Source organism: Pipistrellus kuhlii, unplaced genomic scaffold (genome assembly GCF_014108245.1).
Source record: "Pipistrellus kuhlii isolate mPipKuh1 unplaced genomic scaffold, mPipKuh1.p scaffold_m20_p_19, whole genome shotgun sequence".
Lineage (NCBI taxonomy): Eukaryota > Metazoa > Chordata > Mammalia > Chiroptera > Vespertilionidae > Pipistrellus > Pipistrellus kuhlii.
Genome location: NW_023425504.1, coordinates 18,009,419 through 18,034,097, shown reverse-complemented (window position 1 = coordinate 18,034,097; position 24,679 = coordinate 18,009,419). Strand labels below are relative to the sequence as shown.

Genomic DNA, 24,679 nt, shown 5'->3' with positions numbered 1-24,679 from the left:
TGAGCCAGATGGACTTCGCTCGGTGCCTCTTAGCCTTCCTTTGAGGCCCTCGGTAATCCTCCGTGGGTTGGGCGGGCTGGTGGGTGCTGGTGAGGGAGACGAAGGGACTTCCGTTTCCTTTTAGGCCGGGCCGGCCGCCGTGTAAGAGTTGGCATTTCCAGATTGGGGCTTGGGCCACCCCTCCTCCAGGACCCACCCCTCGGGACCGCGCCGGGCACCGCGGGCGATCGGGCTGGCTCTCCTGGCGCGGTAGGTACGGCGCGCGCGGGCTTTCTCCTCGCTCTCCTCCCCTCCCCCTCCCCTTTCTTCCCTCCCTCCCCTCCCCCTGCTGGGCCCTGCGGTAGGGGGGAAGGCGGGAAGGCCGCCCTTGCCAGGCAAGGGTGGCCAGGCCAGGGTTCTTGGCCCAGGTTTTCAGATCCGTCGGAGGAGGGCGTGGGCGGGTGGGTGCCAACCTGAACCCCATGACCTCTAAGGTAAATCGAGTCAAGGAACTTTTTCAGGGATCAAAGGGACCCTCCCATCCCCCCCATCTGATGCCTGTGGAACGTTAGGGAAGGGATGGAATGTGTGCGGTGAGGGAGTGTGAAACCCAAAGAATGGGGAGCCAAAAGCTTCCGGGAGAGGAAATGAGCTAGTAATTCTTTCCAATCTTTGCTGCTTTAGTCATCTCCCCAGCATATTCTGTAAGTAAAACGAAAATCAGTTTCCGTTTCATGATTTTAACTCCAAAATACCCTTAATTCTTTTCGGGCGGAGAGGGTGGTTATTACTGAAACTAAGCCACAGCCCTCTTCCTCCTCCTCCCCCAAAAAAAGAAAGAAAAAGGAAGACGTCAATCAAAGCTTTGTAAAAAACCTATCCGATTTAAAAAATCTGCTACTTTGCTTTCAAATATAATTATGTCACTAGTTCTATCACAATTATACCTTGATAATGACGCATAGAAATTTACTTTGGTAAGACCGGAGGTCGCTATAGTGTTTCTTCTCTTTTTACTTAATATTTGTTTCAACCAGTTCCGGAGAACACCGTTACAGACGGCCATCTTAGAATTATAAAATTTTAGAGTTGGAAGGGATCTTAGTCCAGCCGTTTACAAAAGCTGTAACTAAGACACAGAAAGATTTCATGGCTTGCCTAAGGGTACTCAGACTACTCAAATTAGAACTCAGGTTGTCTGGCTTCTTGCTAAAAGCTTTTTCTGCGCGACTGCTTCAAGCAAGAAAATTTAAATGTATTCAGTTCAAAGCACATTTTTGAAGCAGATACCACTTTGATCCATACAACTCTGGTACTACTTTCAGTGTTTTTAACATGCTTATGAAGCCTGTGCTTGAGACATTTTCTTTTATCATTCAAGAAGTGGCAAAATTTTAGGTTAAAAAGATTTATATACATAAACATATGCTTAGGTAACTAATTGAATGATACATAAAAATATTAACAGTTACTTATGGAGGATGGAGAGAGGTGGGACACTTTTTACTTTGCACTTTGCACATGTGGCCTAATATACTGTTTGAATTTCTTACAATTAACAAATATTGATTTTATAATTTAAAAAAGTTTTAAAGTTCACAATTATATGTATATCAATAAAAAATTATATATCAATGTGTGTATACATATTTATATACATATATGTATTTATGTATCAGTGGTTTGGGAGTCTTTTTTTGTTTATTATCAATGGGTTGTATTTTAAAATCCAGTGTGGTTTATGTCTGCCCAACTGGCAAAACATGCTCGCATTTCTTCTTTGGTTTTCTTTTACTGTTCCTAATGTAATATGGTAAAAATTATGTTACTAGTCTTAAAATATTTTAACAAAATGTGCTAAGGTGTTTTTTTTGTGTGTGTGGGGTTTTTTTTGTTTTTTTTTATTGGGTAACATTGGTTAATAAAATTATATGAAAACTAGAGGCCCAATGCATGACATTCATGCACTCAGCTGGGGAAATCCCTCAGCCTGGCCTGCGCCTTCTCTTAGTCTGGGAGCCCTTGGGAGATGTCTGACTAATGGCTCCCGCCACCACCGCTGCACTGGCCAGTGTGAGCCTGTCTTCTGGCTGAGCTGTGCTCCCCATGTGGGAGTGCACTGACCACCAGGAGGGAGCTTCTGTGTTGTGTCTTCCCCCTGGTGGTCAGTGCATGTCACAGCAACCAGTCCTTTTGTTGGTCATGCCACTGTTCAGTTGATTTGCATATTAGCTTTTTATTATATAGAATATGCTAAGCTTTTGATTATCAAATAATGTACCAAACTAATATTCAGTATATCGAATTTGACACAATGAAAACAATATGAATGTAGAATCTTTATAAATAAGAATCAATTAAAAATTAAGACTGGAAAGGTCCCTTGTGATTAGTAGTTCAGTTCTTTTGTTTTTATGAATAGATTAAGACTCAAAGAAGAAAAAGTGAATTTTCCAAGATTATATATTTGATTATTAGGAGAGCGTGGTCCTAGTCCAGTGCCCCTTGTACTATATCTGTAATTCTATTGCTTAGTACATTAGATTACTTCAACTAGGCAAAGTAATGGTGACTAAAGGTTAGGCAAGCCCATTTCAGTACATAAGAATTACTGTAATTGCCTGGCCAGTGTGGTTCAGTGGTTAAGTGCAGATCCAGGAACCAAGAGGTCACCAGTTCGATTCTGGTGAGGGCATGGACCCTGGTTGCAGGCTTGATCTCCAGTAGGGGATGTGCAGGAGGCTGCTGATGTTCCTCTCTCTCTCTAAAAATCAAAAGCTTAAATATTTTTTTTTTAATATATTTTTACTGATTTTGTACAGAGAGGAAGGGAGATAGAGAGTTAGAAACATCGATGAGAGAGAGTCATCGATCAGCTGCCTCTTGCACACCCCCTACTGGGGATCGAGCAAGGACTGAAGGGTCCTGGGTTCGATTCCAGTCAAGGGCACGTGCCTGGGTCGCAGGCTCAGTCCCCAGTAGGGCCTGTGCATGAGGCAGCCAATCAATGATTCTCTCTCATCGTTGGTATTTCTATCTCTCCCCTCTCTCTTCCTCTCTGAAATCAATAAAGAAATATATTTTTAAAAAACTTGTTGGAGGTGTCTGTGTATCACCTCCAACATGTATCATTACTATATTAGAAGCTGACCTATTTAGTTTAATTTTGTAGGATGGGTATATAATAGCTTGAAGAGGGGAAAAATGGGCTTCTGAGTTTGATATTCTGGAATTATTCTAGCATAGAGGAGAGAAAATTTGTAGAAGCTCATAAGAGTTCAATAACTTGCCCAAGATACAAATAGCTATTAAGTTGCAGAAGTAGGATTTGAATCCAGATTCTTCTGATTCCAGTCATTACTCAGGCTTTTTTTTTTCATTGCATCTGTATTTCAAAAGATGAAGATCTCTTAAACATATCTTTCTTTTTTTTTGTTATCCTCACTCAAGGATATATTTTACTGGTTTTAGAGTGAGGGGAAGGGAGAGAGAGAAACATCAATCAGTTGCTGCCCACATATGCCCCCACTGGGGATCAAACCCGTAACCTAGGTATGGGCCCTGACCAGGAATCAAACCGGCAACCCTTGGGTGCACAAGAGAACGCTCCAGCAACTGAGCCACACTGACCAGGTCAAATTATCTGTAGCCAAATTATGTGGTTATTTTTTACACTATTAGAATTTTGGAAATGTAATATATGTGGCAAATCTACTCTGAAATTTATAAAGGTCTCAGATATGATTAGAGTTTTGGTAACTTTTAAATATCCCCTTCCCCCTTTAGTCACAAAGACAACTATGAATTTATATTTGTTTTTTGAATGCTAATTTTTCTTAAACAAAAATCTTGATGGTATTGCATTGATCAAAATTAACCAATTTGGTAGTTTTGAGTAAATTGAGAAGCTAAGGTGAGAAATGTTGAGGTCACTGTAGGAAAATAGTTTTTAGGCTGAGATTACCAAACTAACACACCTTAAGCTGTATTGACTGACAGTGGCTGATGTAGAAAGTAGGTGCCTGGCGAAAAATTGTTGACTGAATGCTCCTACTTGTTACAAAGAAATATATTAAAGGAAAAAGGGAAAATGTAAACTTCCAGGCCCCTCCAGATAATCTAAAAGAAAGGCCTTTCTATTGTTGTTGACTAGTTATTGTATCTACTATAAGAATTTGAGGCCTGCCGTGACCAGTTTGGCTCAGTGGATAGAGCATCAGCCTGTGGACTAAAGGGTCCCGGGTTCGGTTCCAGTCAAGGGCATGCACTTCTAACTCTCTATTCCCTCTCCCTTCCTCTCTGTAAAAAATCAATAAAATATATTTTAAAAAAAAGAAAAGAATTTGAGGCCAGCCTTGGTGTGGCTCAGTTGGTTGAGTGTCCTATGCACTGAGAAGCTGCAAATTGATTCCCAGTCAGGAGGCTCAATCCTAGGTAAGGGGCCTGCAGGAAGCAGCCAATCTATGTTTTGCTCCTCTCTCTCTCTCTCTCTCTCTCTCTCTCTCTCTCTCTCTCCCTCCCTCCCTCCCTCCCTCCCCCCCTCCCTCCCTCCCTCCCTCCCTCCCTCCCTCTCTCTCTCTCTCCCCCCTCCCTCCCTCCCTCCCTCTTCCCCCTCTTTCTCTCCCTCCTCCCCTCCCCCTCCCCTCCCCCTCTCCCTCCCCTCCCCCTCTCCCCCCCTCCCCCCTCCCCCTTCCTTTCTCTTAAAAAAATCAATTAAAAAAGAAAAAAAAGAATTGAAGGTCAAACTTAACAGTTACATTTTTATGCCCTGGCTGTTGTGGCTCAGCTGGTTGAGCATCGTCCCATGTCCTGAGAGGTCCCCAGTTTGATTCCTGGTCAGGGTATGTGACCAGGTTGGCAGCTTTGATCCCCATTAGGGGCATGCAGTTGGCAGCCAATCGATGTTCCCCCCCCCTCTCCTCTCTCCCTCCCTCTCCCTCCCTCTCCCTCTCTCCCGTCCCCCCTTCTCTGTCTCTGTTGCTCTCAACAATCAATAAAAACATTTTTTTTAAAAAAGAATGACATGTTTTATCTTCTCTGTGTATAACTTAATAGTAGGTTGTCCTTTGTATGATAAAAACATTTATGTCCATTTTGTAGGATTTGTCATGGACTTTTATTATTTTTAATTCTGATATAGTTGTAACTGGTATTTGATACCTTTTGGGATTTTTTTTGTTTGTTGTTAAACCTCACCCAAGGATATTCTTTGCATTGATTTTTAGAGAGAGTGGAAGGAAGAGGAGGAGACACAGAGAGAAACATTGATGTGGGAGAGACAAATCATTGGTTGCCTCCTGCACATGCCCCAACAGGGGCCAGGGATCAAAGCTGTGGCCCTTTAGTCCGCAGGCCAATGCTTTATCTACTGAGCCAAAGTGGCTAGGCCTGGAATTTGATGTTGCTATGATTGGTATCCAATCTTTGTTAAGAATACATGTGAAATGGTAAGATATGTATGCATATAATACCTTAATAAAAAAATTAAAAAAGAAAAAAAAGAATACTTGTGAGTCACTTAGCATGATCTGCTTTTATAATGTGTTTCCAAGGATATGGGCCATGGTGAAAAGTGTGGTGTACCTGTGTGGAGGAGGAAAAATAATTTTCCTCTACCCTTTTGAGTTCTTCTGGCTGGTTTAATAATCAAATCGACATGAGACAGATTAACAAGAGAAAATAACCAGATTTATTACCTGTGTACATATGGGGGCTCTGTGAGAATATGGGACCACAGGACAAATTGGGCAGTTGAGGCTTATATGCCATTTTGGACTAAGGAGAGGGAGGTGGGGGTCTGAGACTTCAAAGGGAAAGGAGGCAATTCACAGGTAAATGGGAAAGAACAAACATATAATAAATTCTTGCCTTGCCACCCAGAAACAATGGGAAGTCCCCAGACTTTCCAAGTTTCTCTATGTCACACTTAGATTATATTATGTTAAAGTGATAGCTCCTTTCCTTTAAGCAGGTTGTTTTTTCTTTTTTTATTATTTCTTTATTGATTAAGGTATCACATATTTGTCCTCAACCTCCCATTCCAATCCCCCACCCCCACCCCACTCATGCCCCTAAGCAGGTTTTTCTATCTGAATTCCTTCAGGCCAATAAGGGGGAGGGAGGGTCAAAGGTTTTTTCTAAACAAAACTTTATATATATATTTATATATATAACTTTATATATATATTTATATATATATAAATCTTTATTGATTTCAGAGACGGAGAGAGAGATGGAAACATCAGTGATGAGAATCATTGACCAGATGCCTCCTGTCTGATTGGGGATCGAGCCTGCAATCTGGGCATGTGCCCTGATCAGGAATCAAACCATGAGCTCCTGGTTCATATAGGTCGATGTTGAACTACTGAGCCACCATGGCCAAACCGTCTTTTATTTCTTAAAAAAAGTAACCAGTTTAAAATAATGTTTTAAAAAGGCATATTTTGGAATGGCAAGTTCTGCTACCCCTCTTCTTACCTGTATACACTGGGTTTAGCTTGAACTCAGATGGTTAGACATAGGGTAAACTGAGTGAAGGCTGATTTCCTAAACTGGGCAAAGCTGGTGCCACTGTGCATCCCCTGGTACATCTAAATATTTATATGTTTTTTGAACTTTAAAAAAATATTTTTGATTGATTTTTAGAGAGAAAGGGAGAGCGAGAAACATCCATGTGAGAGCAGAACATCGATCTGCTGCTTCCTGCACACCCCCTTCTGGGGTTTGAGCTCACAACCTGGGCATGTGCCCTGACAGGAATCTAATAGACAACCTTGCAATGCACAGGATGACACTCAACAACCACACTGGCTTGCGCTATACATACATTGTTTGAACTTTTATACTTAGTATTCCTGTAATAATTTTGTTGACCTCAAAACCCAGTCCTCTCAGCATATATTGCTGTGGATTTACCTTTCTGGGGTTCCAGCTAATTTTTCAACCCTTGTATGGTCAAGGAGCCTAATATTTTCTGTTACCTCACTGAACTACCCCTTTTTTCAAGCTTTTTCTTGATTTAAAAGGAGGTGGTGATACGACACAGTCCTGTTTGAGACAATTTAATATTAGTGTTAAAAAACAATGACTTAGCAGGTTTAGATAGGACATTCATGCCAACATTTTAAAAAATTCTCATCAGAGGACATTTTAATTAATTTGGGTGCGGGGAGAGAAAGAGAGAAACATCAATATGAGAGAAAAACATCAGTCTGTTGCCTCTTGCACGAACCCAAAACCTAGGCATGTGCCCTGCCTGGGAAATGAAGCTGGGACCTTTTTGTAATAGTAAAAAGTTACATAGTTTTTATACAATAGTATACAGAAGTATAGTAGTGAAATATTGCTAGCTTCCTAAATGTCTAGCAATGAAGTTGCATACCTGTCCATAGAATATGTTAACATCTTGTTTTTTAAAATGCTCATACGTGCATTTATATTCATAGACCATCTCTGGAGGAGTACACAGAAATCTGGTAAGAGTGATTGCTTCTAGGAAGAGAACCAGAGGTTTAAGGTACACGGGTAGAATGTATATAACTTTTGTGCCTCTTGAATTGTTTGATCATGTGGGTATTATCTTTTTGAAACAATATACATCTAAAATTAATGATCAGAAATATGGATTTGGTGAGGTTATGATACATTCATACATCCATTTAAAGTAATGATTCTAATCCAGATAAAAATGGATGTGGAAAGATGTTTATATTTTTAAGTAAAAAAAAAAAAAGCTATAAAACACCCTGTACAATAAATCCACTTTAGAAATATTTATAATGTGCATACGTGCATGCACACAGCAAAGGTTCTTAAAAGATAAATATTCTAAAATGTTCATAGCCTGGGTAGTAGGATTTTTCTGACCCCTGTCTTTTAAAAAGGAAGACAGTTGTATTCAAGATTGGGTTGGTATCCATCTTGAGATTTTTTTTTTTCCTGCCTGCTCTGATTTTAGCAAAGGTTTTCATCTGAGATCTGAATAAGCATAAATAGTATTTTATAAAAATTCTTTAATGTTGAAAGTATCACATATGTCTCCCTTTTTCTACCCTTGCTCCCCACCCCAGGCCCTCACCACCCTACTGTCTTTGTCCATAGGTTAAGGCATAAATAGTGTTGATCTATGCCATAGATCTACATGGTTTGTCTCTAGCACAAACCAAAAGATTACTGAATTATGAGCACTATAAATTATCCTAAGTTTGAACAATTTTCAGTGACATGAAGGGAATGATAGTGGTCTTGAGCTCTTTTTATGCTCTTGAGGGAATTCTTGAGCCCAAAAGCTGTGTATCTTCATGAAAACATTCTTTCAGAGGAACACAGTTCTATAATTTGTTGAAGAATAGATGCGGGAATGCCTTACTATGTGTTTATCCTGAGGGAGCTGTTCCTGAGGAGTTATTATGAATAATTTGTCAAAGATTTGAGTTCTGTGCTCAAATTCACGTATTACTATGACTTTCTAAATTAAGTGTAGAACATATAATTGATATTCTTTTTGTTGGTTCTCAGTATTCCCTTTCAGGTATTTACAGAAATAGACTTCATGATCAAGCATACATTGTACACAGCAGTGTTAGTAAGCTAATGTTGCCGACTGAGCTTATAGGCTAAGTGCTCATTAGTGCCATTCAGTTATTTGAATGGCTCCAGTGGTTAAGTTTAGGGAAAGAACTTTTGATTTGATTGAATGTAATTACCTCAAAAACGTTTTTTCGGCCATTTAACTTAAAGTTAAAAGAAAATATGCTTGCCCTAGCCAGTTTGGCTCAGTGGCTAGAGCATCAGCCTACCGACTGAAGGATTCCAGGTTCAGTTCTGGTCAAGGGCACATGCCCAGGTTGCAGGCTTGATCCCCAGTGGGGCATTCAGGAGGTAGCCAATCAATGCTTCTCTCATCATTAATGTTTCTCTCTCCCTCTCCCTTTCTCTCTGAAGTCAATAAAAATATTTTTTAAAAGAAAATATGTTTCACAATATGAATAATCTCAGTATAGTATAAATGAACAATTTACTTAAATGTTGAATTTTTATGTAAATATCATATGATAATATGAAAGCTGAATTTGAAAAATTATATTCCATTTTTGTTTTGGCCATATCATTTTATTTATTTAATTATTTATTTATATATTTTTTAAATCAATCTTTATTGTTCATATTATTACTGGCCATATCATTTTAAAAGTTCATCTTTTTTATGCTATGATAGATTTGCACCAATATATGTCCTAGGTACTACAACATTGTAAATCATAATGCTATTTCTAAACAGAGAACTAACTGGCTAATATTTTAAGATAATTAAAAGAGGATTTGACCTACATTGGGTCAGGGAGAATACTGCTTATTTGATAAGATCTCTATGTTGGGTCCTCTATAGAGGAAAAAGCTACTGATAAGAAAAACTTGTAATATTTGAGCAAAGAGAGAATCTTAAGGTAAGTTTTATATTAATATGGTGTGGGGTTTTTTTGTTAGCACATTAAGTTTTTATAGTGTTACTATGAAAAATTGTATGAATCCTGTATTTTTTTTGAAATGTGATTTTAGTATGAGTTTTTTTGTTGTTGTTGTTTTTAACACTGAAGAATTATCCTGTTTACATGGTATGCATATATTTCCTATTTTGGTCACATTTCCAAGGCACAATGGCACACTAACAATTTTTAATACTCAAAGTGATTTCAAGAGTCCGAGGGAGGTGGTGGTTGGAATGTGGAATAATAATAGCAGTAGCCTAATGGAGGTGGTTCAACTGTTATTCTCTCCCCCCCCCCTTTAAATAAATCTTTATTGTTCAGATTATTACAAATGTGTTCCTCCCCCCCCCCAATTGCTCCCCTCCACCAGGTTCCCACCCCACCCTCTGTCCTTTCCCCAGCCCCCATTGTCCTCATCCATAGGTGCACAGTTTTTGTTCAGTCTCTTCCCGCACCCCCCTCTCCCCTTTTCCCCAAGAATCGTCAGTTCACTCCCCTTCCATACCTCTGATTCTATTATATTCACCAGTTAATATTGTTCATCAGATTTTTTAATTCCCTTGGTTTTTAGATTCACTTGTTGATAGTTACGTATTTGTTGTTCATAATTTTTATCTTTATCTTCTTCCTCTTCCTAAAGAACCCCCTTCAGCAATTCATGTAATTCTGGTTTGGTGTTGATGAACTCCTTTAGCTTTTTTTTATTTGTGAAGCTCTTTATCTGGCCTTCAATTCTGAGTGATAGCTTTGCTGGGTAGATTATTTTTGGCTGTAGGTTCTTGCTATTCATCACCTTGAATATTTCTTGCCATTCCCGTCTGGCCTGCATGGTTTCTGTTGAGAAATCAGCTGACAATCTTATGGGTGCTCCTTTATAGGTCACTGCCTGCTTTTCTCTTGCTGCTTTTAATATTCTCTCTTTGTCTTTTGCTCTTGGAATTTTAATTATGATGTGTCTTGGTGTGGTCCTCCTTGGATTCCTTTTGTTTGGGGTTCTGCGGGCTTCCTGGACTTGTAAGTCTTTTTCTTTCCCCAGGTGGGGGAAGTTTTCTGTCACTATTTCTTCCAGTATTCTTTCAGTATCTTGCTCTCTCTCTTCTTCTGGGATCCCCTTAATTCTAATGTTGGTTCGCTTGAAATTGTCCTAGAGGTTTCTTACACTAACTTCAACTTTCTGGATTCTCTTTTCTTGCTTCTGTGGAGGAGTGTCCTCTGGCTCTTTGTGTTCTAAATCTTTGTCTTGATTCTTGCGATCTTCCAGTCTGTTTTTAGGACTCTGTGTAATATTTTTTTATTTCAGACAATGTATTCTTCATTTCTAGTTCATCCCTTATTATTTCTCGTTGCTCCCTTTTCATATCCTCATAGGTCTCATATATTTTATCGGCCTTTTTTAGGATATTCTTGAATAACCTTATAACAGTAGTTTTGAACTCAATGTCCAATCTTTTCTTTTCCTCCATCTCCTTCCTTTGTATCCTTCTTCTTGTCTGCATTTTAGTTGTTTCCCTGATTTGATGGAATAGTTTTGTGTGCTAGGTGTTCTGGAAGAGCCCAGTAGCACAGCCTTCCCAGTTACCTGCAGTGGACAGTCTTGGTGTAGCCCTTTGTGGGCTGTGTGTGCAGTCTTGTTGTTAAGCCTTGCTTATTATTGGTATCACTGGGAAGCATTGATCTCCAAGCCAATTGGCTGTGAGGATAAGCAGTGTCTCAGCTAGGACGACTTCTGTACTCTGCTTGGATAGTGCGGGGTCTCAGAGTGGCACAGACAATCTTTCGTTCCCTGTCAGTCTCGCCTTAGCAAAGTTCTGCTCTTGGAGAGTTTCGGAAGATTGGTTGCAAGTGCGTGCACCTCTTTGGTAAAGGCGCAGACAAGCTTTGGATTCCGGCCAGTCCCTCCTTAGAGAAAGCCAGCCTCTGGGAGAGCTTCTGTGCTCAGCTTGGATGGGACAGAGTCTCAGGTTGGTGCATACAAGCTTTGTTTTCCTGTTGGCTCCTCCCCAAGTCCCGCAGTAATGGCCGCTGGCTTCACACACCTCCAAGAGATCTCTGCCCGCCGCTGCCTGACAGTCTGGCCTCTCCCTGTCTGTGGCCGTCTATCAGAGCAATAGGGCAGTTCTGTTTTCCTCTCTAACAAGAAAGCCAGCCGCACGTTAGCTGTCTGCCCTCTCCGCTCGCCGGGAGTAAGCCAGTAGCAAACTTAGCCAGGCCCACCCTCTCCGAGCACCAGGAGTAAGCCAGCAGCAATCTCTGTCCAGCCCTTCCTCTCCGCACATCGGGAGTAATCCAGCGCATTTTCCTTCGCATAGTTCTCTGTACCTTCACAGTTCCTGAGGTTCAGCGTGCCTTCTCTCTCCTTCCCAGATGCCAGAGCCTCCTCTCAGCTAGCCGTCCGGTGCTTCAGGGCAATGCCTCCCATGTTTTCCAGTTCTAAATTCAAATTTGTTGTCTTAGGCTGCATTTGGTGCCTAACCTATGCCGCCATCTTGGTTTCTCTCAGTTATTTTTTTTTTTTTAAATATGTTTTTATTGATTTTCAGAGAGAGGAAGGGAGAGAGAAAGAAACTTCAAAGATGAGAGAGAATCATGGACCAGCTGCCTTCCACATGCCCCCTATTGGGGGTCAAGCTTGCAATCCCCGGCATGTGCCTCCACCAGAAATCAAACTGCTGAGCCACACTGGCTGGACTCAACAATTATTCTTTTGCCTAATATTTATTGAGCACTACTATGTGCCATGCATTGCATTAGACATTGGGAATACAATTGTGATAAATTTCCTGTCAAAAAGGAACTTCATTCTAACAACATACATACACATACACACACACACACACACACACACACACACATGCATACCTTCTGAAATTATTAAATCCAGTATACTTGAGTTATCAGCAAATTATATAGAGGATACATAGGGGAACGAAGAATAGTCATTGTCCTGGGGCTTTGAGTGGGAGAACCACCAAAAATGCCATATTTGAGATTCTAAAAATAACTGTTTTCTGAGTTTTAAACAGGTGCCTTTAGTTAATTACATAATTACAATAGATAATGTTTCAGTTATCATGATAGTATAATACATGACAATGATCCAACCGAGTCACACTGGCCAGAAAATAAGAATTTTCTTTAAGAGATAATTTATGTGTGTGGGGGTGTTTTTATGTGTGTGTGTGTGGTTTTTTTTTTTTTGTTTGTTTGTTTTGTTTTTTTGGTTTTTTTTTCCACTTAGAGAAGTTAATCCTTCAAAACCATCATTTGATTCTGCATTGATTTAATAACATACATACAACTGTTATAAAGGCATCCACACTACCTGTACCATAAAATAAATAACTTTGGAGGGAATTATCTGTAAATAATGAGTTAATGTGCTTTATAATATTCTTAATTTCTAAATACACACATAGTGCTCACGTACATTTTACAATGATAAATATCAAAGAAATCAGGCCAGTAATGAATTTCGGCAGCCTTACTCTTACTTGATTTAGGTAGATGTGTGGGAAATAGCCTAATGAAAATAATATTTATAAACTCTTACCTGTCATTGGTCAATACATCTTTTTCCTAAAGTCTAGATGATGTTCCTAGAATAATCTCACTGAAGAAAATCCAAAATCTTTGTATAAAAAAGTGCACATTTGTCTTGTGTAAAAATTTCTTAATCTAGCTTCATTTTGTATATAAACAATTCACATTACTTAAATAATTAGAAGAGTTCAAAAGCACACCTACATATATGTATAAACATGCACTCAAAACAAAAAGAATGCTTTCCAATGAGATTGGGAATGAGGATAATTATTAGTTAAAGGAGAGTCTCCTTTATTACCAGGGACAATGGAATTAAGTGCATTTTGAAATCATAAAGTATACACATGTGGAATTCGTTTATAAATATATAAGCTACAGAATTTCCTAATTCAGGAACATAGCTTCAGTGCTTCATAATATGAAGAAACTTTAGGAAGCCAGTTGAGCCCAGCCGACATGGCTCAGTGGTTGACAGTTTGCTGCTCAATACTCAGTAGGGGGCTTGCAGGAGGTAACTGATCAATGATTCTCGTCAGTGATGTCTCTCCCTTTCCCTTTCTCTCTGAAATCAACAATATATATTTAAAAGCCATTTAGTTTGATTTCTTAGAAGTTAAAAAATGCATTTCAGAAAATGATTTGTAACAATTAGCAACAGAAGAACAACATTAAGAAATAAAATTCTGGAAACACAAAAACTGAGATTCTCAAAGTACCAAAAGAGAGAATAAGATTTCACAGAATTTAAAGAATGTAGTTAAAGGAAAACTTAACTAGAATCTTTGCAACAGGTTAAATATTTAACCACTTCAAACAGAAATGATTTGGTAATCTTACATAGTTCTGAACATGTACTATAACATCTATTTTTTTCATATCAAAAGCACATAACTTCATTAGCAAAGATCTCTTTGTTTTAGATTTACGATGACCTCTGCTCCATCAAAGTGTATACTAACAATTAGCAAACTATTAATTCATATAATTTGAAAGTGTACAGTTCAGTGGTTTTTAGTATATTCATGGAGTCGTGCAACCATCACTACAATCTAATTTAGAATATTTTCATTACTTTAAAAAGAAAATAACCATTTGTGGTTGCTCCCCATTTCCTCTCTTCCCCCAGCCTTAGGCAACCACTAATCTACTTTCTGTTTCTATTTTTATAATATTTTAACTTGCAACATTATTGTTCTCATGCCTATTCCAGGTCATTGGATCAGAGGTTTAAAAGCTCTTAAACCAGCCAAATGTACATGTCCTGTGACATCCTCACCCAGAAAACATTCGAAGGATGGTTCCCTGATGTAATGATTGTTCCATATTCTAAGGGTTTTTGATCTGCAACATGTTTTTCAAATTCTCTTCTGTTTATGCCACTTGTTAGGGGTACTAAACTCACTTAATTAGAAGGAATAAAACTGTTCTGTCCAGACTCATAACTGAGTTTGTTCTATTTGTGTTAACCATTCCAAGGTCTTCGGTAGAAAACAGCTTTAGGAAAGAATCTTCTGTGGCACGCCATTATCTTCAATAATAATGTCATCTTCATCAGTGTCTTCATCCTTTGGCTCGGTGTTTGGTTCAATCTGCTGTGTATAGCCTAGAAGACTATTATCAGTAGGTTGGGTGAAAACTGCCAGAAATCTTACTGTTAACATTATTCTCCTGGTTTATATTGCTGCTATGATGAGAATGCAGCTGTTTGCAATCATCATGTCTATTACTTGATCAAAACTCTTCCTGTAACTTCTATATCATTAACTTCTGAAACTTCATCATTAATAGCCAATAGACCTGTGCCATGAAACAGACCCCCTGGAATAAGCAAGGATATAAAGAGATCCCTGGGACCTTCTCTAAGCCATGGGGTATTTTAGGCTGAAACTATCCCAGCTATAGGATCCTAGGGAGAGTTCAGAGTGGTTTTTAAAGGTGAACTTACCCTACAATGTGTTTCTGGGTGAATATCCACATCTGTAATTAAAGATAGGTTTGAAGTCTTGGGGCATACCTGTGACTGGCTGGATGTTGCTTTTTTCTGTTGTAGACAGGACACAGTGCATTGGTTAAAACATTTTACTTCATTAGAGTGTTTGTACCAAAGGTACTATTTGTTTCTTCCTTCTTTTGTATTAAAATCGTAAGCAGTGGGTTGGCTGTATTTATCAGTATTATTTATAGGTAATAAGTTTCCCTGGAGGTCTGCATAGCCTAATAAAATGTCAACATTACGTATCTTATGAACATGTAGTAATCCACAAAACTCCTCAACGTGTCTAAATTTTGCTCCTTCTAGCAAAAACGGATGAAATTCAGAGCCATACCTGCTCTTTCCCACCAGGAAATCTTGTTAAACACATCTCACATCTTTCCCTGCAGTGACGGTCATGCTGAGCGGGGGGCTATCCCTCATGAGCGCTAGGTGGATGCAACCCAGGAGCCTACAGCTCACCAAATGCACCTGCACTGGTGACTTGGATTTCAATGCTGAGCTCCCCAGAGCTTCACAGGGCTCATTGGTGGCAGATGGAAACACAACTCCCTTCTTCCCTCCCTCCCTCTGCTTTGGTGGCTGCAGGGCTCCTGTGGAGTAGGATTAAGCAACTAGGCCATCCACCTCCTTGCTCATCCACCTCCCACACAGCTGGTCTTCTGGCCCAGGTCAAAGGTACCATTCTGAGAAACATTAAGTGAAAATATTATTAACCCTTTGCACTCTGAACCATTCTGGACATTGGCTACCAGCTACTCGACGCTAACGGCGGAAACGTGCGTTGAATTAACTCAATTCCCCGTAAACTGCAATGTCCCCTGAGAGGGGACATCCGAGTGATATGCTAGAATTCCGATGTCCCCTGAGAGGGGACAGTGGAGTGCAAAGGGTTAAAGTCACTTTGGAGAAAAAAATCACCTTTAATCCTGCCACCTTAACACATTCTACCCACTTATTAAAAACTAGAGGCCCTGTACACAAAATTTGTGCACTCAGCGGGGGGCGGGGGGGTCTCTCAACCCGCCCTGCACCTTCTCACAATCCAGGAGCCCTCAGGGGATGTCCAACTGACAGCTTCATGGGGAGTGGGCCTAAGTTGGCAGTTGGACATCCTTAGCACTGCCACAGAGGCAGGAGAGTCTCCCACCACCACCAGTGCACTCGCCAGCTATGAGCCCGGCTTCTGGCTGAGCAGTGCTCCCCCTGTGGGAGCTCACTGACCACCAGGGGGCAGCTCCTGTGTTGAGCAACTGGACTTTCTGCTATTCAGTCAATTTGTATATTAGCCTTTTATTATATAGGGTTTTCTTTTTGTACTTAATCCCATTCATGAATACTTTTTCATGTTATTAAAAATTTTCACAAGCAACATTTTTAATGACTACATATCTTATTTATCTAATCATGCCTGCAGTTATTTAGTTTGCTTCCACCTTTCACTATCCTATATAATAAAGAGGTAATATGCAAATTGACCATCACTCCAACACACAAGAGGGCTAGCAGATCAGGCTATCAGGGAGGGCAGCTGGGAAGGACCAGGCCTGCAAAGGAGGGCAGTTGGGGGGAACCAACTTGTAGGGGAGGGCAGTTGGGGGTGACCAGCCTGCAGGGGAGGGCAGTTTCGGACAAACAGGCCAGCAGAGGAGGGCAATTAGGGGTAATCGGGCCAATAGGGCAGCAGTTAGGCATCGATCAGGCTGGCAGGGGAGTGGTTAGGGGGTGATCAGGCTGGCAGGCAGAAACGGTTAGGGGAAATCAGGCAAGCAGGCGAGTGAATGGTTGGGAGTCAGCAGTCCTAGATTGTGAGAGGGGCCCCAGTTTGGTGAGGGTGCAGGCTGGGCTGAGGGACACCCCTCCACACACACACACACACACACACACACACACACACACACACACCCCGTGCATGAATTTTGTGCACTGGGTCTCTAGTTATAAATAAAGCCATGACAAGCATCTTCATGTATATCTTTCTCACATTTCAGATCATTTCTTAAAGTAGATTCCTAGATATAGATTCTGATAAGCATTATAAGCATTGCCAAATTACTTTCCCAAAAGGTTCTACAATTTACATTTTTTTCAGCATGAGTGAGCATGCCCATTTTCACCACACCCTTGACAGCTGGACGACATAATTGTTTTTAATTTTGTAATTTAATTGCCTTCTAGGTCTTGTCTATGAGTATATATTTTCATATAGCATCAGTCTGATGTACCTCCTATTTTATATTCCTCTCCCCCATTAAAATCACTTTTATTTTGTATATTTAATAATAAAAACCCAGGGAATAGAAACTTTTGTAATATATGCAAATACCAAGTAGGTGGGTCTTTTGTGTGCATTTTTCTCTCTCCTTCAAAAGTCCATATTCCCACATTATCATAAATTGGCAGTCAGCCTCTTCTCTTCGGCACCTGCCAGTGGCTATCTTTACCTAGTTGACTAGGCTATATATACATATACTGTGTGTGTATGTATATTTTAAACACATCTCACATCTTAAAGTCTTTCATACCCCCCATATAACCATGTACCTCTACTTGCTGAGTCTTTTTTGCCAGTGTTTGCTTCCATAATGCCATTTTTTCAAGCACTGTTCCCCTGAAGATTTTTTTCTGTGCCTTTTTACCTTTCTGCTTACCCAGTACAAAGACCGAATATACTTTTACAAAGAAACCTTAAATTATCTCAACTTTTTTTAACTAGCAGTGAATCTTTTTTAAAATATGTTTTTATTGATTTTCATAGAAAGGAAAGGGAGAGAAACATCAATGCATCAACATCAATCAGCATGCCTTCTGCTGGGGAATATAGCCTGAAACCAGGCACGTGCCCTGACTGGGAATCAAACCAGTAGACTTCTTTGTGCATGGTTCAACACTCAACCACTGAGCCATACTGGCCGGGCTTAGCATACTTTAATGCATTCAGACCTTTTTATACTCAAAAAGCATTTTATCACCCTTCTCCAATACCTATTTCATTCTGTATTTACAGTTCCTGTGCTCTGTGTATACTTATTTTCTAAATATCCTCTTCCACATCTTCATTTCACTTAAATGCTTTAAAAAAAAATTCTCCCTTTCTTTTGGAGTCTTCTTCCAAAGCAAAGTTTTCTGTCTTTTGTCAGTCATCATTCTACCTTTCACTTTTAACCTCTCTGGTAATTTCATTTTCTCACCCTTCTCCAGAAGCTCTCACTCTGATATTGTATATGTAGTGTTGAGTGCTTCTCAATAAATATCTGCTTTTTTAGAAAAATATTTTATTGATTTCAGCGAGGAAGGGAGAGGGAGAGTTAGATAGAAACATCAGTGATGAAAGAGAATCATTAATTGGCTGCCTTCTGCATGCCTCCCACTGGGGATTGAGCCTGCAACAGTATGTGCCCTTGACCAGAATCAAACCTGGGACCCTTGGGTCCGCAGGCCAACGCTCTATCCACTGAGCCAAACCGGCCAGGACAAAAAATATCTGCTTTTTAAAAAAGTGAAATCTAAACTAGTAGCACAGAAATGACCCCTGGGACAATGAGGTCTCCACTTGAAAGCTTCAAATATAGATTTTCCTGCTAATAATATTGAATGGTGGAGTTCTATATAACATCTGAAATAAGGTGGTTGCTTAAACCACACAAAATGTACACTATTGTGAAATGACAATGAATCATTGATTTTACACTTCTATTTTGATTGATCTGAGAAATAAAACATCTTAGAGAAAGTAATTTTATATGGGTTATATTGAGCATTAATTCTTCAGGGTAATTAGGACTTAGAAATGTTTACGTAGTACTCTCTCATAGTCAAATGTTGAAATACCTTCCAATGATGTAAGGAACTCATATTCCACAAGGCATTACAACCCATTTTGTACTGCTATTAATTATTGTAACCGCTCATCCTTGTATTGGTTTTAAAATCTATAGTAGTTATGTTTCTTTTTTTAAAATATTTTTATTGATTTCAGAGAGGAAAGTAGAGGGAGAGAGAGAGAGAAACATCAATGATGAGAGAGAATCATTGATTGGCTGCCTCCTGCACGCGCCCTACTGGGGATCAAGCACACAACCTGGGCTTATGCCCTTGACCAGAATTGAATCTGGGACCCTTCAGTTCATAGGCCGATACTCTTATCTACAAAGCCAAACCCCCTAGGCCTAGTTAATTTCTTGATTTTAATTCTGCCCTCACGTTTCACAGAATCTGGATCCCTCTTCTATGTGAAAGCATCTTAAATATCTAAAGGCAGTTATTCTATCCTCCATATCCCTCTCCTCACAATTTTTTTTCCTTTGTGATAAACACACTTAGCTCTTACAACTATTTCTCATAGGACACCATTTTCATCATCCTGATTGCTCTTTAGGGCCATTACACTTTGTTAATGTGTGTAATGTCCCTTCTAAAATTTGTTCAGAATTTAAAATAATATTCAGAGTATAGCTGAATTGGCTCTGGATGTTGCACATCTGGACATTAATGCAGCCTGAAGTTGCTTTAAGTTTTTTATCAGCCATGTAATGTTGGCTCATAATGAATTTGTAATTAACTAAAATCCCTAGATTTTATTCTGCTTTGCCTTAACGTGACTTCTTTCCAAATCAAGTTTCCATCTTCCTTTAGTTGTACAGCATATTTTTCAAGTCAGATTGTAAAACTTTACACATATCCTTGTTAATTTATCTCATTAGCCTATCAGCTAGCCTTGGTTTCTTTGAATCTTGATTTTTGACATCCAGTTTATGCTGATTGAACAAAGGACCTTGAAACTGGTATCAGAATATTTTCAGATATCTGAGAAACAATCAAAAGCCATGGAGCCGAAACCGGTTTGGCTCAGTGGATAGAGCGTCAGCCTGCAGACTGAAAGGTCCCAGGTTCGATTCTGGTCAAGGGCATGTACCTTGGTTGCGGGCACATCCCCAGTAGGGGGTGTGCAAGAGGCAGCTGATGGATGATTCTCTCATTGATGTTTCTAACCTTCTATCCCTCTCCCTTCCTCTTTGTAAAAAATCAATAAAATATATATTTTTTAAAAGTCATGGAGATTCTTCCAAAAATTGTATGCAGCTATAACTCAGCTTTTGAGGTATATGTGGATTAATACCATTGTAAACTGACATAGTCAAGAAGGACTGATGTCCATTGCCAGCCCACAAGACAGAAGCCTTGTTGAATATTAAGAGGGATGATGTTCCAAGTCATACTGTGCCGACATAATGTCAAAAGAGCTGGTTATTCTTCCTAAGAAATCAATTAATGCACTTATGAAGTAGAGACAGAGACATTGTGACTGTTCTTTTATTTTGCATTGAAAGCATAGAGTAGTGTTCGGAACTGTGTGAAATTCTGGAAAATCAGATTTGCCTGAGGCAACTCCAATTTCAGCCTATTGTCCCAAGGTAATTGTTAGTAGCATCAGCTTTCAGTTTCAAAAAGTATCTAGGTTTTGAGGATAAGTAACTGACCATCCTTCTCATAATCCAACTAGTTCCTCTTGTTTTTGTTTTTGTTTTTTTAACCTGGGTTAAAGATTACACACTTATGATTTGGCAGATGTAATGAGGCTGCAATGGTACTTCTTTTTTTAATGTGTTTTATTGATTTTTTTACTGAGAGGAAGGGAGAGGGATAGAGAGTTAGAAACATCAATGAGAGCGAAACATCTGTCACACTCCTGCACATTCCCTACTGGGTATGTGCCCGTAACCAAGGTACATGCCCTTGACCAGAATCGAACCTGAGGCCCTTGAGTCCACAGGCCGACGCTCTACCCACTGAGCCAAACCAGTTAGAGCTGCAGTGGTACTTCTTATATTTAAACTTCCTTGACCATGGGAAGTTGACAGCAAAAGGAACTACACATACTGTACTTAGTATTCCTCCTGAGCCACCCTCTAGAGGGCAGTAGTATATACATCTAAAATGATCCAATTTCAATGAAAAATGCCCTCGTTTATGCATGAAAATCAGAAACTTGATGTACTTAAAGAACCCATTGGAATCATTATTGTGAATACTTTCTCTTTTGTTAAGCAAAAAAAATATTAAAATTAATTCATTAGCATTCTGAACATTCTTTTTTTTAAATTGTAGAAACTGAACTTTGATGCCTCGAATATATAATAATCCATTATAACAATTATGCATAGACTTTAAGAATCTGCATATTTTATGCTTTCATGTTTTCCCTAATTAATGATTTCACATGGTTAATTTTAATATATTCTGCATCACAGTTTCTATATTTGTGTGAAAATAAGCACTTAAAAATGAATAGTTTTGTTCTACTTGCTTAAGTATTTCCTCTAAAAGAGAAAACAAAAATGCTAGATTTTACTTTATGACTTAAAACATGTGGTAATGTAGAACTCTAGTATTTAGAATTAGAATGGTTTTTAGAGCTTGTGTAATTTTATAAGTGGATAATTTGTTAGTTCCTAATATCAAAAGTGATTTCCTAATGTAATGTTCTCTTTTTAGAAAAGGTGGACAAGTCCTATTTTCAAGAGAAGATGACTTTTAACTGTTTTGGAGGATCTAAAACTTGTGTACCTGCAGCCATCGATAAGGATGAAGAATTTGTAGAAGAGTTTAATAGAATAAAAACTTTTGCTAATTTTCCAAGTAGTAGTCCTGTTTCAGCATCAACGCTAGCACGAGCTGGTTTTCTATATACTGGTGAAGGAGACACCGTGCAGTGCTTTAGTTGTCACGCAGCAGTAGATAGATGGCAGTATGGAGACTCAGCAGTTGGAAGACACAGGAAAGTATCCCCAAATTGCAGATTTATCAATGGCTATTATTTTGAAAATAATACCGCGCAACCTACCAATTCTGGCATCCAGAATTGTCAGTACAAAGCTGAAAACTACCTGGGAGACAGAAATCATTTTGCTTTAGACAGGTCATCTGAGACTCATGCAGACTATCTTTTGAGAACTGGACAGGTTGTAGATATGTCCGACACTGTATACCCGAGGAACCCTGCCATGTGTAGTGAAGAAGCTCGATTAAAGTCATTTCAGAACTGGCCAGACTATGCCCACTTAACCCCAAGAGAGTTAGCTAGTGCTGGGCTCTACTATACAGGTGTTGATGACCAAGTGCAGTGCTTTTGTTGTGGTGGAAAACTGAAAAATTGGGAACCTTGTGATCGTGCATGGTCAGAACACAGGCGACACTTTCCCAATTGCTTCTTTGTTTTGGGACGGAATGTTAATATTCGAAATGAATCTGATGTCCTGGGTTCTGATAGGAATTTCCCAAATTCAACAAATTCTCCAAGAAACCCATCCATGGCAGATTATGAAGCACGGATCATTACTTTTGGGACGTGGATGTACTCTGTTAACAAGGAGCAGCTTGCAAGAGCTGGATTTTATGCTTTAGGTAAACTTTACTATAAAACCAGGCTAATAGATAACTTCCCAACTATCCCAGGGCTTCTAAAAAGTAAATAGATTTCTTTAGCCCCTTGAACTGGTAAATATTTAGGTATGGTCTGGCATGATTATGACATTATTCTGTTAACCCTTACGTTGAATATGTAATGCAACCACTGAATTTATGTGAAAGACTACTGTATTATGAGTCATGTTTATATTCGTGTAATTGTTTTTTGGAGAAGGATGACATGTAAAAGATTATAGGTATCCCTGATAAAACAATGGGTCTGATAGCAATACTAATACATTATGCATAAAACTAATTTATTGAATGCGTACTCTATGTGCTCAATATATATATATTATATACATTTTCTCTGAACCTCTCAAGAAGAGCTAATATTAGAGAGTTTAGTTTGGCTGATAGTAAAATTGATATTAAAATTAGTATCTGCCTTTTGTACAGAGATTATATTTGAAAGCTGCCCTGTATGATACTTTATTATTTCAAATGGACTACCTTAGACATGTCAGGAAGAGCCATTAGTGTGATGGCTTCAAGGGATTTTCAGAAAAATTTACACCGTTATGTATCTGATCCATTTATAATACTTTAGGATTGAATAGTGCGAAAATACCAAGTATTTCAATATTTTATTTATATAATCTCACATAGCAATCTTGAAAGTTATTGTCATGTAGCTACAACCTTAGAGAAACTTATCTTCTAACTTCATTATACATTAAACTTTATTATTAAAGTTTCACAGTTTGAAAAGGTATAGTATTGATGGCCTCAAATGTCATGTTTAAAAAAGAATGTACTAGCCCTGGCTGGTGTGCTCAATGATTAGAGCATCAGTCTTTGCACCAGTGGGTCAAGGTTTTGATTCCTTGTCAAAGGGCATGAACCTGGGTTACAGGTCTGATCCCTGGCCCCATGTGGGAGGCAACCAATCAACGTGTCTTTCTCCCCCCACCCCTCTTTACCTCCCTCCCCCCATCCCTCCCTCACGCTCTCTTCCACTCTGAAAATCCATGGAAAAAATATCTTTGCTCCTCGATGAGGATAAAAAAAAAAAGAATAACAATTTTAATTTTCTATATAAAAATTGGGCTATTTTACTTTTGTAATCTGTAAAATACCTCAAGTTGAATTAGTGAATTTAATGTGTATTTCCTCTTAAATGGTCATATCTGTTACTTAGATGTGAATTTGAATGTCTTCTTTTAAGCTCTGAGATTTTTATGTAAATTTAGAAATGCTTAATTTCATGGTGTTAAAATGTTTTTTTTTAAATTCATTTTAGAGAGGGGGGGAGAGAGAGAGAAACATCAATGTGTTGTTCCACTTATTTATGTATTCAATGGTTGATACCTGTATGTGCCCTGACCGGGGATCAAACCCGCAACCTTTGTGTATCGGGATGATGCTCTAACCAACTGAGCTACCCCGGCCAGGTAGCTCATTGATTGGTTGCCTCCCACATGGGGCCAGGGTATTTTTGTGTAAGCTTCTGATTGTACAAAATACATGTATTTTCACTTGTGTGTTTTCTTAGGTGAAGGTGATAAAGTAAAGTGCTTTCAATGTGGAGGAGGGCTAACTAATTGGAAGCCCAATGAAGACCCTTGGGAAGAACATGCTAAGTGGTATCCAGGGTAAGGTATTTCAATATTTATTAAGTAAAAGCCAAATTGGACAGTATGCAGTGGGAAGACTTGAATAACTTTTCACCTCAACTATTTTTGCCTTCCCATGGCTTGAAATTTACACCTGGTTTCTAAAAATGGGGTCACCTACTTTATAGGAGAAAAACACCAAAGACTTCTCTGGTGATGAAAACAGTATTGCTTGTATATTATATTTATGACATTCAGATGGTTCCATTTCTAAACATAAAGTATGCATAGGAGGAATGTATACTTTAGCTGTTGGAAGTAGGCTCTTTTACACTGGGCACAAGGGAACCCATTGCCAAGGAGATTCCTAAAGAACTCATCACACCCTTTAGCAAACATTATTGTTTCTCACTGATTTTAAGATACAAAATTGTGTACATTTTCCAATCATTGAAATTGGATACATCTGGTGGTGGGCCATACATCTGGTGGTGGGCCATAAGTTAATTAGCAACAATGGTACATAAAGCAATCATGCTTTGTACAGTCAATGGCATCTTAGAGTGATGATGACATACTCTAAATGTGTCTGCCATTTTTGTCTCTTTATTTTTTAAATTCATTCATTTTTCCCCATTTGCCTCTTTAAA

At 39.1% G+C, this 24,679-nt stretch overlaps 1 protein-coding gene and 1 pseudogene across 3 annotated transcripts in view; one reads left to right on the top strand and one right to left on the bottom strand.

The window, feature by feature from the left end:
- Positions 1–24,679, top strand: part of LOC118722006 (X-linked inhibitor of apoptosis) — a 41,702-nt gene that overhangs the window by 279 nt on the left and 16,744 nt on the right. Inside the window, exons 2-4 of one of the 3 annotated variants that reach the window (XM_036443329.2) lie at positions 125–249; positions 21,502–22,410; positions 23,969–24,068. In XM_036443329.2, the coding sequence (XP_036299222.1) occupies positions 21,534–22,410; positions 23,969–24,068 (977 nt within the window). In that variant the 5' untranslated portion in view covers positions 125–249; positions 21,502–21,533. Of the gene's footprint in view, positions 1–124; positions 250–476; positions 684–7,421; positions 7,499–21,501; positions 22,411–23,968; positions 24,069–24,679 lie in introns of those variants that run through there. The other 2 variants (XM_036443335.2, XM_045583548.1) reach the window with 2 other exon arrangements.
- Positions 14,251–17,590, bottom strand: LOC118721962 (annotated as a pseudogene).